Source organism: Alexandromys fortis, unplaced genomic scaffold (genome assembly GCF_014885135.2).
Source record: "Alexandromys fortis isolate MF-2015 unplaced genomic scaffold, M_Fortis_MF-2015_v1.1 scaffold_55, whole genome shotgun sequence".
Taxonomy (NCBI): domain Eukaryota; kingdom Metazoa; phylum Chordata; class Mammalia; order Rodentia; family Cricetidae; genus Alexandromys; species Alexandromys fortis.
The window spans coordinates 684,082-701,278 of NW_026067936.1; the positions used below are offsets into that span (position 1 = coordinate 684,082).

General features: G+C 41.7%; 1 protein-coding gene across 3 annotated transcripts; it reads right to left on the reverse strand.

Moving 5' to 3' along the window:
• Positions 1 to 1,053: 1,053 nt before the first annotated feature.
• Golga7 (golgin A7) lies at positions 1,054 to 15,145 on the reverse strand. Of its 3 annotated transcripts, XM_050146671.1 has the most exons (6): positions 15,041 to 15,145; positions 14,698 to 14,830; positions 10,460 to 10,612; positions 5,692 to 5,793; positions 4,464 to 4,526; positions 1,054 to 2,340 (listed from the first exon to the last, which is right to left on the reverse strand). In XM_050146671.1, the coding sequence occupies exons 2-5, from the start codon at positions 14,806 to 14,808 to the stop codon at positions 4,479 to 4,481; spliced, it is 414 nt and encodes a 137-aa protein (XP_050002628.1). In that variant the 5' UTR covers positions 14,809 to 14,830; positions 15,041 to 15,145; the 3' UTR covers positions 1,054 to 2,340; positions 4,464 to 4,478. The 3 variants fall into 3 exon arrangements, with proteins under 3 accessions (XP_050002628.1, XP_050002627.1, XP_050002626.1); XM_050146670.1 differs by lacking the exon at positions 15,041 to 15,145 and having other exon boundaries at positions 14,698 to 14,968; XM_050146669.1 differs by lacking the exon at positions 15,041 to 15,145 and having other exon boundaries at positions 4,464 to 4,531.
• Between the last annotated feature and the right edge of the window lie 2,052 nt (positions 15,146 to 17,197).

The window sequence follows — 17,197 nt, forward strand, 5'->3', positions numbered from 1 at the left end:
TAAGATCTCATGTGTGCTAGGCAAGTGCTCTACCACTAAGGTATGCTCCCGCTCCCTTTAGGACTTCTTGGCTGTAGGCAGACTTAAGAAGATTGTTCCTCTAAGGTTACTTGAGGTAGAATATGTTGACTAGCCAGAATCCTTGCTTGGGTAACTGCGACCCCACCCATGTATTGATTTGGCATGGATGGGGGTGGTCATACCGAAGCAAATGCGGCAGTCAGAGGCTACTTGTTGGACTTATTTCTTTACCTGGGGATCCAGTTTGGGTTGCCAGGCTTGGTAGCATCTCTGAGCCATCTTATCTTGAAGCATCCCAGAAGCTTGGCAGTCTAGACACGCTATCTTGCTAGGGCACAGTGCGAACTAGACACCTGCTATCTTCATATTTTCAAGTTTTGTGCACTGGGAAGTGTATGGTTACATGTACTGCTGCCTCCTCATTTCAATAGAAAGATGGCAAAATTTTCCTCTAAGAAAATAAGCTCACAGTAAAATGTCAGAATAGACTGTATTTTGTATCCCTTTAAAAACTTGTGTGCCTGTACCCGCCTAGTATGCATGTAGAGGCCAAATTCCAACTTGTGGATTTGGTTCTCTTCCTCCACCGAGTGGTGGAGGAGACTAAGCTGGTCAGGCTAGGGCAAGTGTGCTTACCCACGTCATCTCACTGTTCCTATTCTCTATTCTCTATAAATCTACCATATTTTTAAAAGTCATCAGATGATCCAAGGTATTTGAGTAATTCTGACAATGCTTTTCTAATGAAAACTATCTATTTATACTAAGTGAGGGTGGGTAAGATGGCTCAGCAGAAAGTCTCCAGCTACCAACCTTGATGATATGAGTTTGACACCTGGCGTCCACAGGTGGAAGGAGAGAAGCGACCCTGGCCTCCACATGCATGCTACGGCACGAGCGTACCCACACAGCTCACACACACAAATAAAATATTGACAACACTTGGATGTACTGTATCAGTTATTCCAGCACTGGCTTCCAAATACAATGCCACACCCCATTTTCCTTTATCAAATCACAACTACAACACAGTTTATTTAAGAAAAGTTTTACTAATGTGTTAATATTTCAGCAAAGTTATTGCAACAAGTTTAAAAGGCAGACAGACTAGTATAGGCTTTAAAGGAACAAATAAGGTTTATACAATTAAATTATTACACAGATCTATTGGGATTACTGAATAACCACAAGGCCCAGAAAACAAATTAAATCTGAAAGATTAAATCCAGTATTAGCACCTACAGTATCTCTAAAAGTTAAACTTTTAACTGCTTCATTCATTCCTTAGCTTTCTTAACTTTCTTCCAAATACAGTGCTCTCAAACTCCTAAAAGAAAGGACATAAATTCCAACACTAAGAGTATAGAGATAAAGAAGAGCTGGAAAAATTGACTTGAACTTGCAAGTTTAATGTGGAAGCCAAAACTTACTCGAGTCAATGAAAAGATTTCTGTGCCCTGAATACTGTATGTGGAGACTATGAATCAGAGTTTATGAGTAGGTTACAAATTAGCAACATACAGCATAATTCCTATCAACTTTTCTCCTAAGTTATATCTGTAACAAAACTAGAGTTAAATGTCACTTGCTTGTTACACACTTGGGGCAGAGCAGGGACAGGCATATCTGATGGTTGAGCATCTACTTATTGTGCTTACTGATTTGTGTAATGAACAAGCAACACACACAACATCTTCCCGACATTTCAAGGTAATGCACATGAACATAAATGCTTTCAAAGAAATAACCTGAATTGCATTAAATACTGCTTTAATAATAACTGCAATACTAAAACAAATAACATATATTATTCTCTCAGGGAGCTTCAGTTTCTGAAACTGAACAGCAGAAATCAATCTTAAGATCGGAATCACGTCAAGACCGGCAGCTTTTGGAGATCTGGGTGGTGCATAGGCCAAAGCACATGTGTGACACACCCTCGAAGCCTGTCACTGATGTGGGGGAGTAGCTGTGCTAAGTCATGACTTGTTGGGAACTGGTCTGGGAATGAACAGAACCAATGATACTGGTGTTAGGTAAGAGAAGACTTTGTCTCGGGCTGACCAACTGCTTATTATTTCAATGGCTTTGAATTTTAAAAAGTGAAATGCTTCCTTGTATTTTCTTGAAACGAATCAAAAGATTACAGAGTCCTACACAATTGGGAGACACGAAGTGGATGCTGAGTGACAAGAGGTCACTCCAGGTGTGGCACCGTGGCTCTGGCAGCAGATACAAGAGAATAACGCTCTGGAGAGGAGGTAGGGACACTCTGCCATCGGCCAGTGGATAGACGAAGGTCCCAGCTGGAGGCGGGATCTGCAGGAGGTAAAAAGTATTTTAGAAAGGAATGCTAAAAATAGCCTTGGAAACCACCTCTATGCTGACACCCAACTGCTTAGCGAGCTGTGGCAATTAATCACTTAGAATGTGCTGTCACGTAAGTGCTAGCAAAGGTCAGCTACTTTATCACTCACTAATTCATTGTACTGGCAATTATATTTCATCTATTTTTAACCTTTATTTTATGTGTTTTGCCTACATGTGTCTGTGGACCACCTGCGTGCATTGCCGGGGAGGCCAGGTGACGGTGTCAGGTTCTTTGAACTAGAGTTACAGTTATAGCCAGGGGGGCGCTGGTGATTGGACCCAGGACCTCTGAAAGAACAGCCAGCTCTCTTAACCACTGAACCATCTCTCTAGCCCCTAATCCATCCTTTATATAATATAGACAATCCTCTAGAAAACATATGCATCTAATATAGATAATAAGATATTAGAAAACTGAAGGGCAAAATATTTTTTGCTTAAAGAGCTTTTTAAAAGTAAAGGCATTCCTATGGTTTGTGATTTCATGTTATACTATTAATTTAGACAACACTCTGTAGACTTTAAGAGAAACTGTCAAACTAAGTAAGCCATCCTTACAGTTTAATGTCCTTCTCTAACATCCAATGCCACACTGGATCCTGGAATTAAGAAACACAAAGCTCTGAAAACTACACTGTATTGAACAAAAATATTTGCATCCATGAAACTATCTAGAAATTCCTAACGCAAATCTTTCCCATTTCAAAATGTCACTCTTGTCTTAATATTGATACATTAGGCTCTGGGGTATAACTGCTCACAACTTTATACCACCTCAGAAAACATCCTTAAAGCAGTAACAGCTCTAAGTTGAGTCGTGACACATAGGCTGTGCAAAGTCAATGCAGCTGTGATTGATAAACGTACTCCAATAGCACAGAACAAAACCACACAGAGTGCCTGGTGGTTCATCTGAGAAACATCAGATTGGAAACTGTACATGAGAAAATGTATGGGCAAGTAATGCTGTGCTCAAAACAAAGCCTTTGAAAGAAATAAAACATATGGCAGTCATTATTTAGACTTCTGGCTTTCAAAACTTTAGATGATACATTAACTATAGCAAAAAGACCACAGTTTTGGAATGTTGAGTGATTTATAGGATTTAGTAAATGAACAGGAGAAAAATGGATTTTTAAAAAAGCTACTGGAAAGAAGAAAGGGCATTAAGAACCCATCATCTGTCCTTTCTGGATGTTTCTGTTGCTGTAAACCTTGAGAGGAAGCATGGCTTAGAGTGGGCCTTTGTGGTGAATCAGCCTTGAACTCATCCAACACTTGTTAGCTATTAGCTATGTTATCTTGATCGCCAGCCTACTGATCTCAGTTCGCTCCTCTGAAGTGGAGATTTGTGAGATTCAGAAGGGCTGTTAACACAATCCCAGCAGAGGAGGAGCCCACAAATGGCACCTGCTAGTCCTGTTGTGCTGCCTGATAATCAGGAGCAGACACCTGCGAGCTCACAGAACTGTAACTGGAGGGAGTCAAGTAGCATTCTATCCTTCAGAGAGCTGGACAATACAGGGGCAGGCTCAACAACATCTGACTACAGGTTTCTCTTACTGTAACTAATTCGTTCCTATTTATTACAGGGTAGCACGTGGATATATGAGAATATTAAGGAATGAAATTTATGTTGTACCCTCCAGGTAAAGTTTCTTCCAAAAAGCTCTGAAGCCATGATTCCCCTACTCCGAAATGTCCCTGGGCCTCCTTAAAGCTTAGGCATATAGATAGAAAAATCTCTGAGCTGATTCATATGTATAACAACCAACATTTATGAGGCCAGGACAGCTCAAGCATTAAACAAGCCAAAGAAACACCTCTCTCAATATCACAATAACAACCAGTCTTAAGCTAACAAAGGGGGAAATAAAAACTAAACTGTATAATCAGGTCAATTTGGGTTACATACACATTTAAAATACAAAGTGAACCTGTGATTAGCTGAAGCTTATACAACGAGTAGAATACCCTACTTGATTTAGTCTGCTATTTACCAAGCAGGGGGGAAAGTCATGCATAATTAAACATCTTAACACTGTATATAAACCATGTGATTTCATAGTCACCTTTAATTCTATGGTTTATCTTCCACTGCTCACACCTCTGTCTTCATAGATGGTGATTTCAATCTGAACAGCATGGCCGTTAAGAAAACACACTAAACTGTAACACATGAAGCAGACAGGCTACAGCAAGATGGTGTGCAGTTTGATTTATGCATTCTGTTTTGCTTATCTTTGAATCATTAAAATGTCTTCCTACTTCATTAAACATGTTTTTTCTGCTTTGCAAAAAGTGTTTATTATCTGCTATGATTTGAGTAGTTACTTCTAAAACTCTAGTTTTAAAAAGAATCTATGAAGTTTTTTTTTAACATTTATTTATATTTATGTTCTGCCTGCATGTATAGACACACACAAAGTGTGTGCAATGCCTATCATGAAGTTCAGAAGAGAGTGTGTGATCCCTTGGAACTGGAGCTATGGATGTGAGCCACCACATGGGTGCTGGAAATCAAACGAGTCCTCTGCAAGAGCAGCCATTTCTTCAGTCTCTGGAATGGATATATATAATCTAGATTCATAGCTAAGAATTCATAGAAATTTAGGGGCTCAAAAATGCCCTGAAATTATATGAAAGCATTTTCTTGGGAGAGGTTTCATGACCCCTAAAAGAACCATTGCTATAGAGTAAAATAAAACTCTGTATCAGCTGCACAGCTTAGGATAATGTGACTAAATTAAAATTTATTTAGCCATTACTTCATCAAGTAAATGAGGTTTTGTAATTTTATTGACCAAAACTATTTAGTGATTTCTCAAGGCCTAGTGCCTCTAGAAATACAGACAGTATGTCAGAGGTGACGGAATTACACATCTGGCAGCTGTAATAGACTTCAACTAGTCAGATGAACCTGTGGACTGCAACCTATTTGGATGACAAATCTCAGCACCCATTTCAGAGGGGCTTTAGGCTCACAGTCTCTGTGGCTGAGATACATAGCTCTTACAAGCATACTTTTACCTAAGATGCCCTCAGAACCAAGAGAGATAATAAATAGAAAACTAGACAATCCAAAGACCAATACAACGCAGAGTTCAGAGGTGTTTTTGAAGTAAGAATAAGAAAACATGTTGGCGAAAGGATGCTTATGGTATATAATTCACATGAAAATTCTGAATGCACATATAAGAAGGGGTAGGAGCTAAATTCTCTCTGGCCAAGGACAAACAGTACCATCACAATGTTCTTTTTATAGATATTTAGACCTTCTGATCTTGACTAAAAAGATACAACTCGGAGTCCTCTCTCAATGGGGTCTGTTAGGAGGAGGCCTTGGGGAGCATATATCTTCTCATTCTGTTCCTGAATGTATTTGGAGACTTTCTTCAGGACCTGCCAAAAGGAAACACCACAGCTTTTTTATAGATTTCTTTTGAAGTGTTGGCTAGATATCAGAATATTCAGACAGTGAGCTGGTTTTCAATGCAAGTCATATGATTTAAAAGGCAGAGCTCTTGTCGGCTGCACACAAGTCACAGTGTGTGCAGAGTGCTGGACTCCAGTGCGAGGCAAGACACACAGTGAGAATCAAGCCCTAGCCCGCTCACCTCCGTCCTGGGCACACAGAAGTCGTTCATACACACACAGTGTCACCCGTTACTATGACCTCTTCTAATATGAAGGATCACTCTGCTCTTGCTGCTTAAGAACTTCCTGCTTAAGAACTACTTTTCTCCCTCTTGTGTGTTTTCAGCCATTTAAAGCAATGATTGGCCAATAACAAAGGGAGCTCTGTCACGCTCCTGGGAGGTTTATTTCCTTTGTAAAGCACACAGATGTGAATGCTTGCAGGGCTTCTGATCACAGGTGTCTTGAATCATTCCTATGTTTGCATACATTGATACTCTGTAGCTTGCTCGTTTCCTAGACAGGAACTTCAAATTATAAATTTAGTATTAAGCTTGTAAAAGTCAAAACAAATGTAGACAAAACCCAGACAGGACACAAAGTAACTTTGAGAAACAGCAATTCTAAGAGATTGAGAAAATAAAGCTTTACCTAAAGTGAAGGAGCTACAGGCTTTACTTCAGGCTCAAAGTCATCAGATCCCCTTTCTGGCTTTAGCATTCTAAGGAACTGTGATTTAGTCTTTAAGTTACCCTGCACTTCCTTAGATTTATACTATGAACAATGATGAGGTTACAAACTTGATCACAATATAAAGAGGAAAAGCAATGCACGAAACAAAACAGCACTAGATGTCAAGCATTGACTAAGTGCATAGATGTACCAGGAAAAGGAACAAAGGCGGTGGATGTTACAATTGAGATATTTTATTTAGTACAAACTAACTTAAACTATGAAGCCCTATTGTGGTTTGAACGGTCTTCTTATTGAAGGAAAATATAAATACTAATATATGTATTGCATATAACATTACATATATACACACATATACATACACATACTATTTAGATTCTATCTTTAGGGGTAATATAATCTCAGGTTTATTCTCTTTTTAAAAACGGTATGGATAGATACTGAAAGAGCAATCTACATGGTTCTTTATTTAGTAAATTTAAAATATTATTTCTAAAAATAACAACTTTTAAAACCTAACTAGCTGCAGCAACGTGCGTATCTGAAGAATGTGGGCTGTGCTTGGTCATGATGAACAAACCCTACAGGCACTATCTTCACAGTCTGTCAATCACTCTAAATTACTGAGTGGAAGGAAGCAGTCCATAAATGAGGCCAACTCAGGACTTCCAACCGCCTTTCCAACTCTCCCTTTGCCCAGCCCATTAATTAATATGAGAGGGAACACAACTGTGTGCACGGACAGCTCCTAAGAATGGATCCCTCCGAACTGCTTTCCTCCTTGGGCACAGATTACTAGCAAGGAAATAGCATTTCTTTATTTGATTCAAGCATAATTTGTTGGACAAAGTTTCTGTTTAATCTTTAGTACCATGTCTGTGATCTCTCACTCTCTAAAATAAACTCTAAATCTCTTTACACTGTTTGGAGAAGGCAATACAAGCTGCTCTGAACTCTTTATTCCTAGCAACAGTAAGCTGTTAATATGGGGAGCCATTCAGAACTGTACCTGATAGTTCTGTCCCAAGAGACCTTAATTAATACGGCATCTTATTCATACTCAATTTAACTTGTTATGTGTATAAGTGTGTGCCTGACCAGGGCACATGTGAAGGCCAAGAGCACAACTATCGGGATTCATTTCTCTGCTGTTACCCTGTAGAGTCCAAGGCTCAAATTCAGGTCTTCGGGCCTACACACAAGCGCCTTTATCCCCTGAGCCATTTCACTGGTTCTTATATTTTAAATCAATGTCAAAACAAACCAAGACAACTAAAAATTACTTTATTCCCAAACACTCAATTCAACCTCAACTCGTATAACATTACAAAGTTAAACGTGAACATGATCAAACCTCCAGGAACAGACAACCTAAGTTAATGTGACTCAGCACATAAGTTGCTAGAGAGGCAGCATGAACCAGGCTGAGTTGAGATCAGAATCTTGTTTTTTTTTTTTTTTCCCAGAAAATATTCAAATGTCCTTCTAATTACAGACCACAGGCAAAAGGGATGCTTTCTAGCTAGTAAACAAAGCAGACAGTGAGGAGAACCTTCTATAAGCTCAATTGTTCTCTAATTCTAATAGATAGTAACAGTGGAGAAATAACACTAACGTCTTTATCTTCACTGAAAAATCAATAAATAGCATATTATAAGCAATAAAGTGCATAATTGTTTAAGCAAGTTTTAAGGATTATTGACAATTTCAAAAAAATTCAACTCACACAATAAAGTGTAAGCATTATATTTGGTTTATTGTTCACTGACAAAGAAACTTTCGTGTTTAAAACCCTGGAGTCTAAATGATTCAATCCCACCTTTGCATAGAGAACTAAAGGACATGGTTTGCTGTACAAGTCTCATGACCTGAGTTCAGATCCCAGAACTCAGGCAGAAGCTAGAAACAGAAGCACAAGCATCTAAAACCCAAGCATACCTTAGCAGGAGTCAGGGAGCTTGAGGGACAGTTAGCCTGGAATACAAGCATCTAAAATCCAAGCATACCTTAGCAGGAGTCAGGGAGCTTGAGGGACAGTTAGCCTGGAATACATAGCAGTGAACAAGAAAAGGAGAACACAGACACAGGGGAAGACAAGGGCCTGTACCCGAGGTTACTGATTTCCATAGATGCCCTGGCACACGTATGTGTGATAAATACATGAAAATATTTTCTTAAAAAATCTACTTTAAGGGGCTGGAGAGATGGCTCAGAGATTAAGAGTATTGCCTGCTCTTCCAAAGGTCCTGAGTTCAATTCCCATCAACCACATGGTGGCTCACAGCCATCTGTAATGAGATCTGGTGCCCTCTTCTGGCCTTCAGGCATACACACAGACAGAATATTGTATACACAATAAATAAATAAATAAATAATTTTTTTTCCTTAAAAATCTACTTTAATTGTTTACCATTTACTATAAGTGAGGCAATATATTAATTCCAAGATCTACTTTATAGGTGAGAGAACACCAGGAGCCTGAAGCTAGGATGACTTGTCTAGTACCCAGTTATTAGTTTCTCCTTACAACTGTCACTCCAAAGGATGTACTTCTCTCACTGTTGGCAGAAATGTACTTCTTTAAAAGCACGCTGGATGAGTGTGTTTTTATCTAAGGGAATTCAACTTTCCATCCTCCCCCAAAGTTAGTCCTGCCTGAACCCTGGTTCTGTTATCAACATATCCTTTGGAATCAGTCACTTCCTTCTGCCCAAACTGCCCTACTCCTAATCCAAGCACTCTCAGCTTGGACTTCTGTGAGCTCCCTAGCTTGTTTGTCCATTCCCACTCTTCTTTTAGGAGGTCTGTACTGTGGATATCCTTACAGGAAGTCATTCTGTAAACAGTTTAAGAATTTACAGGTATATTTGGAAACTTGGTCATTTATTTAACACATATTCAAAGAGTGCCTAACATAGCCAAAACATGGCTTAGGTATTAAAATAAATAACACAATGGTTAAGGCTGTAGCTGTACCTGTAGCTGAAGAGGACACATACCCCTAAGTTCCACAGTGTTGCATTGTAAGTGCCAGAAAATGGGCACAAGAGAGAAATAATCTGATTATGAGAGTTAAGTAAAATTGGACAGGAACGGGAAATGGGACTGGTCATAGCCGGGAATGAAAAGAACAGCTACCGTCTGACTGGAAACTAACCAAGTCTGGCTGTTGAAACAAGCGAAGGAAGGGTATGGGAGACAGCTAGGAAGGCAACCTGACATCAGCTTCAGGAGGAGCTTGCCCGATCCAGTAATCAGGCAAAGAAGGAAGGCCACTGACTTAGGAGTGGCAGGAAAAGTAAGGCTGTATTTTATAAAGACTGGAAGGTCAGGTTAGAAGAGCAAAGAACATGGAGAAATGAGTTAGGAGAACACCAGTCTCCTAACTAAGAGTGAGATGGGGGGCATCAGCAGAGAAGACGGCAGAGAACGCCATGAGGCTTTAACAAATGGGGAAACAGAAAACACTGCAGTTCTTTACAACTGAGTACTTTTCCTCTTCAATTCTCACACCTAAAGACAGGCTAAAAAAAACAGGGTACGCCTGAAAGAATGGGAAGATGGGACACTTGCATTCTGAGCATCTTACGTTGGCACCAGAAACTCTAGTTCTGGTAGGCAGCTAAAAGAGAAGGAAAAAACTCAAGTTGGAGGATAAGATTGAATATGAAATTTTGGAAAACAAAGTAAAAATAGCCTCAAAAAACTGAGATAATGAAGACAGAGATTTTCTACAGCCACTTTACATGTGGAATCTGAACACTGGCCTGCTACTCCAAGTAGACACATACATTTTGACCTGTTCTTAAGCACTTAGGGCTCACTCCTGTGTACTAGGAACAACAACAAAATCTGAATTATTTTTAACATGCTTCTAACGTTTAGAGCAACTTTACTATATAAAACCTTATCTTCTTTCATGATTTTTAGACAGCTTCTAAACACAAATGTACAGTACCTTCTCATAATGAGTTTCCATGCATAAGAAGATGGTATATGCTGTTAAACAAGCCAAACAGCCTTCAAGATATGACTGCCCCCCAAGCTTCTCTGCTTCTGCGTAAAGGTTATTTAGAGTTCGAACTGTTTCTTCAAACTGCTGTCTATCAATCTGTAGGGAGGAAAGAATTTAAAGTTTTAGAAACAAAGATGGTAAAGTCATTGCTTGCTACCACAAATTCACCTTATTGTTTTGACAATATTCTGAATTTAAAGACAAGAACTAGATCAGGCATGGTAGCATACACTGTGCCAGCACATGGGATGCCAAGGCAGGAGGATCAGCCTTGGCTGGGGTTTGAATGAGAATGGGCCCCAAAGGTTCATGCTGTAATACTTGGTCTCCAGTTGTGGAACTGTTTGCTAAGGATTAGAAGATGTGGCTTTGCTGTGTCACTGGGGGTGGGCTTTGAGGTTTCAAAACTCTTGCCACTCTGGTTAGCTCTTTTTCTGTCTCCAACTTGTGAATCAGATGTAAGCGCTCAGCTTTTGCTCCTGTGCCATGTCTGCCTGCCTGCTGACATGCCCAAAACCATGATAGTTATTGAGTCTACTCACCCTCTGAAACTGTAAGCAAGTCCCCTTTTTTATAAGTTGTATATAACTTCGTCATGATGTCTCTTCACAGCAGAGAACAGTAACTAAGACATTAGCAATATAATGAATGCTGAGATCAGCCTGGGCTCATAAGAACTTATCTAAAAACCAAATCTTTTTATGTGGTTAAATCTGGATCCATGTTATTAATATAACTGCTTGGGGTTTGCTACCCATCCTATGGGATACTAGAAATCTTGACGGTTCAAAATGCTACTTCCCGCCGGGCGGTGGTGGCGCACACCTTTAATCCCAGCACTCGGGAGGCAGAGGCAGGTGGATCTCTGGGAGTTCGAGGCCAGCCTGGTCTACAATAGCTAGTTCCAGGAGAGGCTCCAAAACCACAGAGAAACCCTGTCTCGAAACAAACAAACAAACAAACAAACAAAACAAAACAAAATGCTACTTCCCTATACTGAAATTCTAATGATACTATATCTAGTCATATATATTTGTATTTTGAGCACTTATAATGCTGTGACCAGTCTTTATATACACACACCCTTAATTGTAGGGGCACATAAGAGGTTCCTTTTATCTTGGAAGAGTATTTTTATTTTTTTCAAAACAGAGTCTTACTCTGTAGCCCAGGATGGCCTCTTACTTGTGATTTTCCTGCCTTGCCCTTCCAAATGCTGGGGCTTAAGGTGTGCACCACCATTACCAATCGAGAGTACGCAATCTTAAAACAAGCATCTGAATACTGAATTTACTAGGAAAACGGCAAGAGTATTTTAAGTAGAGTGAGCAAATGGTAAGTTTTATGTTGTTTTCTCAGGCTCTCCTTTTGAAGCAATTATTTTGTTATAGATCTCCATACTATGAGAAGGGCAAAATTCTCAAACTGACGCCATGCTTCATAACAAAGCCATTTCTGACTTGGCTTCATTGACTAAAGGGCCATTTTATTTAGTGACATTATCACCCCATGTTCACACTAATGCATTTTAGTTAAGGACAGGCTGTATATGCCCCAGAAGATTGTATCACTAGTTCCATGGCACATATGCAACTTACGATGCTCAGAGGACCCATTTCTCAGATCATGTTGGGTCAGTAAGTGGCAGAGCAGATACAGTACTGCTATTGCCATCCTGTTTTTCACTCTGGTTGAGACAGGGTCTCAAGTACTCCAGACTTCAATGTATGGAATGTATGTAGCTAAAGACAAGATGGCTTTCATGTCCTGATCCTGTGTCTTCTCCATCTTGCTAGGATTAAGGCACAAACTATCACACCTACTTTTATTTGGAACAGGGACAGAACCCAGGGCTTCCTGCTTGCATGCAGTTTCATTTTTGTTTTAACTAAGGCACTTGTGTGTTAGTTTCTTTCTCTATTAAGCTGTCAAATGTGATTCTCCCACAGAATGAAACCGGGCCTACTGGCAGAGCAATCAGCAGTATTTCTAAGTTAGTAAAGAAATAAACCTTTCCCATCACACAAAGCAAGGAAAACTTAAACTTCTAATCAACAGATACACATAAAGCTTTTCCAAATAGTTTAAGAGGCCGGTGGTGGTGGTGCACGCCTTTAATCCCAGCACTCGGGAGGCAGAGGCAGGTGGATCTCTGGGAGTTCGAGGCCAGCCTGGTCTACAAGATCTAGTTCCAGGACAGGCTCCAAAGCTACAGAGAAACCCTGTCTCGAAAAACCAAAAAAAAAAAAAAAAAAAGTTTAAGATATAAACTAAGGTTTAACTCACACACTAAAAAAGTCAAAAGCACATTCCATATGGTGCTCAGTACCACAAGCAATTCTCGGGTTTATCAAGTCATTTTTGGGTTCCAGAATTTAGCAACATCAATTTCCTGTAATAATGTGGGGTAATGTGACTACAGCTTATTATTTAAATTTAAGATGATCAAAGAACGGTTCTCCCATACCCAAAGGCTAATGCCTGATTTTGCATATATGTGTCTGGCTCAATAAAGAGGGAAGTTTGACCATTAAACCAGCAAACAAAGGCATTTAAATGGCATTTCACAAACAAGTAAATCAAAATCACACTACCCTCACTCTCTCTGAGACTGAATCATGTTATGCAGACCATACTGGTCTATAACTCAGAATCCTGCCTCTGACACCCAGGTGTTTGTGGCCATACTCTGTTTATACAGTATCTTTTCAAACCTTGTTTGATCTTTAGTTTGAAGATGTTAAAAAAAGAAAAGGCAACTGGGCCACTAACTTGCCTATGGTCATAAATTAAACTTAAGGAGAAGATAACTAATCAACTATTTTCCAACACTAAGACTCAGTCAGTGCTGGGGACTGAAAGCAGAGTCTCACACATGCTAGATAAAGTGTTCTACCACTGAATTATGCCATCAGGATTCCCCTCTTTTCAAGCTATTTTGGAGTAGAGTATCTTCAAGCTGCCCAGGCTGGCTTTGAACTTGACACTTTCCTGCCTTAACTTCTCTAGTGGCTGGGATTACAGGCCTAACTATTTAGTGTTGGGGACAGAACCCTGGGCCCTCAACCTGCTAAGGACAGGCTCTAGCACTGAGCTATACACCCTGCCTACAACCCGACAAACTGATTTTAAATGGCTGGGGCACAAGTCTCTAGTACACACTCCTCTCCGCCCACCTAGTCCACAACTGGCATTTCTTCGCCCCACTCCCACACCATGCCTAATCATCTCTAAGTTCCTCACCCTTCTAGCTCAGTTTTCAGAAACTGACTTCTGAACGGGAACCAAGCGTGAGTAACATGGCTGACGAACAAAGAATCACACTGGGTAGGCACAGGCACACACATGCCCACAGCACTAACTTTTGAAGCAGGATAGATTTTTGGGGGAGCTAAATCTGAAGGAACAGTAAACAAATCCATCTTTGTTTATAAAGTTACCCCAAGGCCCTATACCTGATGACAGTTTTGATATGCCAGGCGAACAGGAAGCTCCCAGGGACTGCTTCTGGGAGTGAAGAGTTCACTACAAGTTCCTCAGTCGTTCCTGCCCAGGCCCAGGGACGTTTTTCAGGTTCCAAGAGGGCCTGTCCGGCCTACCAGGCACATCGCTAATAAACCCTTTCGGCCGAACAGGATGATCATCAGCACAGTGACCACAAGCATCAGTCATGAGAATGATGACGTTTCCTTTGGTTGGAAAGGCGGTAGAGTATAGGTCACCACGGGCTGTATGAGGCAGCCTGGAGTTCCAGGAATTAGCGCCTCATCAAGGTGTCAATAACCGTGTGTGTGTGTGTGTGTGTGTGTGTGTGTGTGTGTGTGTGTGTGCGCGTGTGCGCGCGTGTAGTATCAAGTTAAGGACACCCCTGGGTAGCGCATCATCAAGGTGTCAATAACTCTGTGTGTGTGTGTGTGTGTGTCCTGCTAAGGACACTCCTAGGTAGACTGAAGGCAGTGTGCGTCTTAAAGTTCTATAAGATCCCTGTACTCTGAGCATTGGCCTTAGAAGTCCCTGTCCAGATACTAGACCTTGTCTTCTACATCTTTTGCCATGAACCTGGAGGTCTGCCGCTCTCCAGAACCAGGAGACAGCAGGTGGGATGGTGGACCCACACTCCCTCCCGCTCCGGGGACTCTCCCTCCCCAGGGCAGGTGCAGGGAGCCAGGCTGCGTGCGTACCCTGTTCTCCAGCTCCGCGGGGAACTTGGTCTGGAACTGGCAGCGCGTGCCGCTGCTGTAGTCTCGTTGAATGAACACCTTCCCGGACACCGGCGCTTGCTGCGGCCTCATGGCGAGGACAGGACCCGCCGCTCTGCGAGTTCGGGGAAGACACGGGTCAGATCGCCGGCCTGGAGCCGGCTCTCCGGCCCGCCAGCCCTTCGGAGCCACCCACCGCCCCAGGATGCCCAACGCCTCCCCCTCGCCGTTCCCCTTCGCTCATGGTTGTTGCTGAGGGCCTCTAACTACCCTAGCCCAGGACCCGCGCCCCCCCTCATCCTGGTTCGGCCCTGGAAACACAAACCCGCCTCCTCGGCCCTCCGGCAGCTGTCGCACTGCCTTCGCTGTCACTTACGTCCTGTCGCAAAAAGTCTAGCCTCCCCCTAAGCTTATTCTACGCCACACGTTTACGCCCCGCCCCTCCGGCCGTAAAGCGACCCGCCCGCGGCTGCGCAGTGCAGCGAGGTGCGCCGTGGCTGGCAAAGGGTTCTCATTCTGTAGGCGGTGAAATCCCTTCCGGGCGGAAGAGAGTGGAGCTGCTGATGCTGACCGGTGTATCCCGGAGTTCGGGGGAAAGATGCCGGGGTTTGAAACGCAGGATTCCCTGTTAGTTATGGTGAGGTAGTTTCTGGTCACGGGAGTGTTTTCCTTCTTGACTATTTGTGCCAGCCTTCATTTGTGCTGCATCACCGCCTGCAAACCAAAACCACAAGAACAGCCATAACTCCTAACCCCTTAGACACGAACTGTTCCCCTATGTTTACAACTACGAAGCAGACGAGTGGGGATGCATTTGGCTCTCGGTACACTCCTCAGCGCAAGGGAGGAGGACAATCTTTCTGGACTGCATTCTCCCTCATCCCTCCAGCTTTTACTTGAGGTGGTGGCTCTTCATCCCAGAGACCTACTTACACAGCTACGCCCGCTTAGGCGACCAGACTGGACCTTTCTGGTGTTTTCCTTCCTTCCCTCCTTCCTTCCTTCCTTCCTTCCTTCCTTCCTTCCTTCCTTCCTTCCTTCCTTCCTTCCTTCCTTCCTTCCTTCCTTCCCTCCCTCCCTCCCTCCCTCCCTCCCTCCCTCCCTCCCTCCCTCCTTCCTTCCTTCCTTCCTTCCTTCCTTCCTCTCTTTCTCCTCCTCCACCTCTTTTTTTCTAAACCAACTTTGCCTGGTAGTTGTCTCTTACTGTGTTTTTAAAATAGCATAGTGGCACACGCCTTTAATCCCAGCACCACGCGGCTGGTGCTGGGATTAGCAGAGGCTGGTTGGGTCTCTAAATTCAAGGCCACCCTAGTTTACAAATAGATAGTTCCTGGCCAACCAGAGAGACTTAGTGAGACCTTGTCTCAAAAAATGACTAGCTTAGTCCCTAGAAAGGGTGTAAGTAATCTATTCATTTAAAATGGACACAATTTGCTAAGTTCTATCGAGTTTGCACTCTTAAACCATCAGTACAATCAAAATATAAACACCACCTCTAAGAAGTTCCTTATTTATAATCTTCCCTTTCTGCCACTCACCAGACCCCTCTGCCCAGACCCTGACCTTTCTGTTACTAGAAATCAGTCTGTGTTTCTTTAACGCTTAATTAACTTGAACCATAGTTTTGGTCTGGCTCTTACTGTAGATTATGTTGAGATGCCTCTGTTGTGTGCATGATTCCCTTTTTTGACTTTCCCAGTTTGTTCATTCACTCACTGATAGACGTTTGGAAATTCTCAGTTTTGGAGTAATGCAAATAAAGCTGCAATAGACATTAACCTACACGTCTTTGTATGGTGTATTTTTTTTTTTTTTAGTTTTTATTTCTATCAGTGAGTACAGTAAAGACATTTCTTTTTTTAAATTTATAAACGTTATTTTTAAAAAGCTTGCAAATAAATAAAAAAATCACACAGCAAAATTAACCAGATGCATTTTCTGTACAACTCAATGCACTTTATACAGGGAGAACAGAACAGGAACTATGGAGCTTCACAGTTAATCTTACACTTTTAGTGTCTAATGTATTTTCTGCACTTAACGACCACCCAAAATAACAACAAAAAAGTCCTTGACAGGATTAAAATACTTTCCCCCCCATTGTTCCTTGATTTGGTTTGCCAAACACTTCAGTTCAATCAATTGATGCTGTAACTGGAAAACTGTCAGATTTATTTGAAAAGGCATTATTAGTCAGTTTTTCTGCTGTCTTTATTACCCTGGCTTCTGCACTCCCCTGCAGGCTTCGTGTTAAGAATACACCTCCCTTAAGATCTCTTCCTCCTCTTTAAAGCTCTCCCGTCTAGTCTCATGAACTACAAACACACATATTTCTCTTCAGTTCATGAATAGGTGGCTAGGTTGTGGTGAGTATAGGGTTAACTTTTCGTGAAACTACTCAACCGTGTTCCAGTTTTACCAGTCGTGTCTGAGGTTTCCCATTGCTCTACGTCTTGTCAGAAGTCGTGCTTTTGATTTTCAT

Coding starts and splice junctions, on each gene's coding strand:
- Golga7 (XM_050146671.1), bottom strand. CDS start 14,808: ATGAGGCCGCAGCAAGCGCCGGTGTCCGGGAAGGTGTTCATTCAACGA. Junction 5,794..10,459: donor TGGAAACTCATTATGAGAAG/GTACTGTACATT, acceptor TCCTTTTGGCAG/GTCCTGAAGAAAGTCTCCAA. Junction 4,527..5,691: donor TTGAGAGAGGACTCCGAGTT/GTATCTTTTTAG, acceptor CATGCTGTTCAG/ATTGAAATCACCATCTATGA.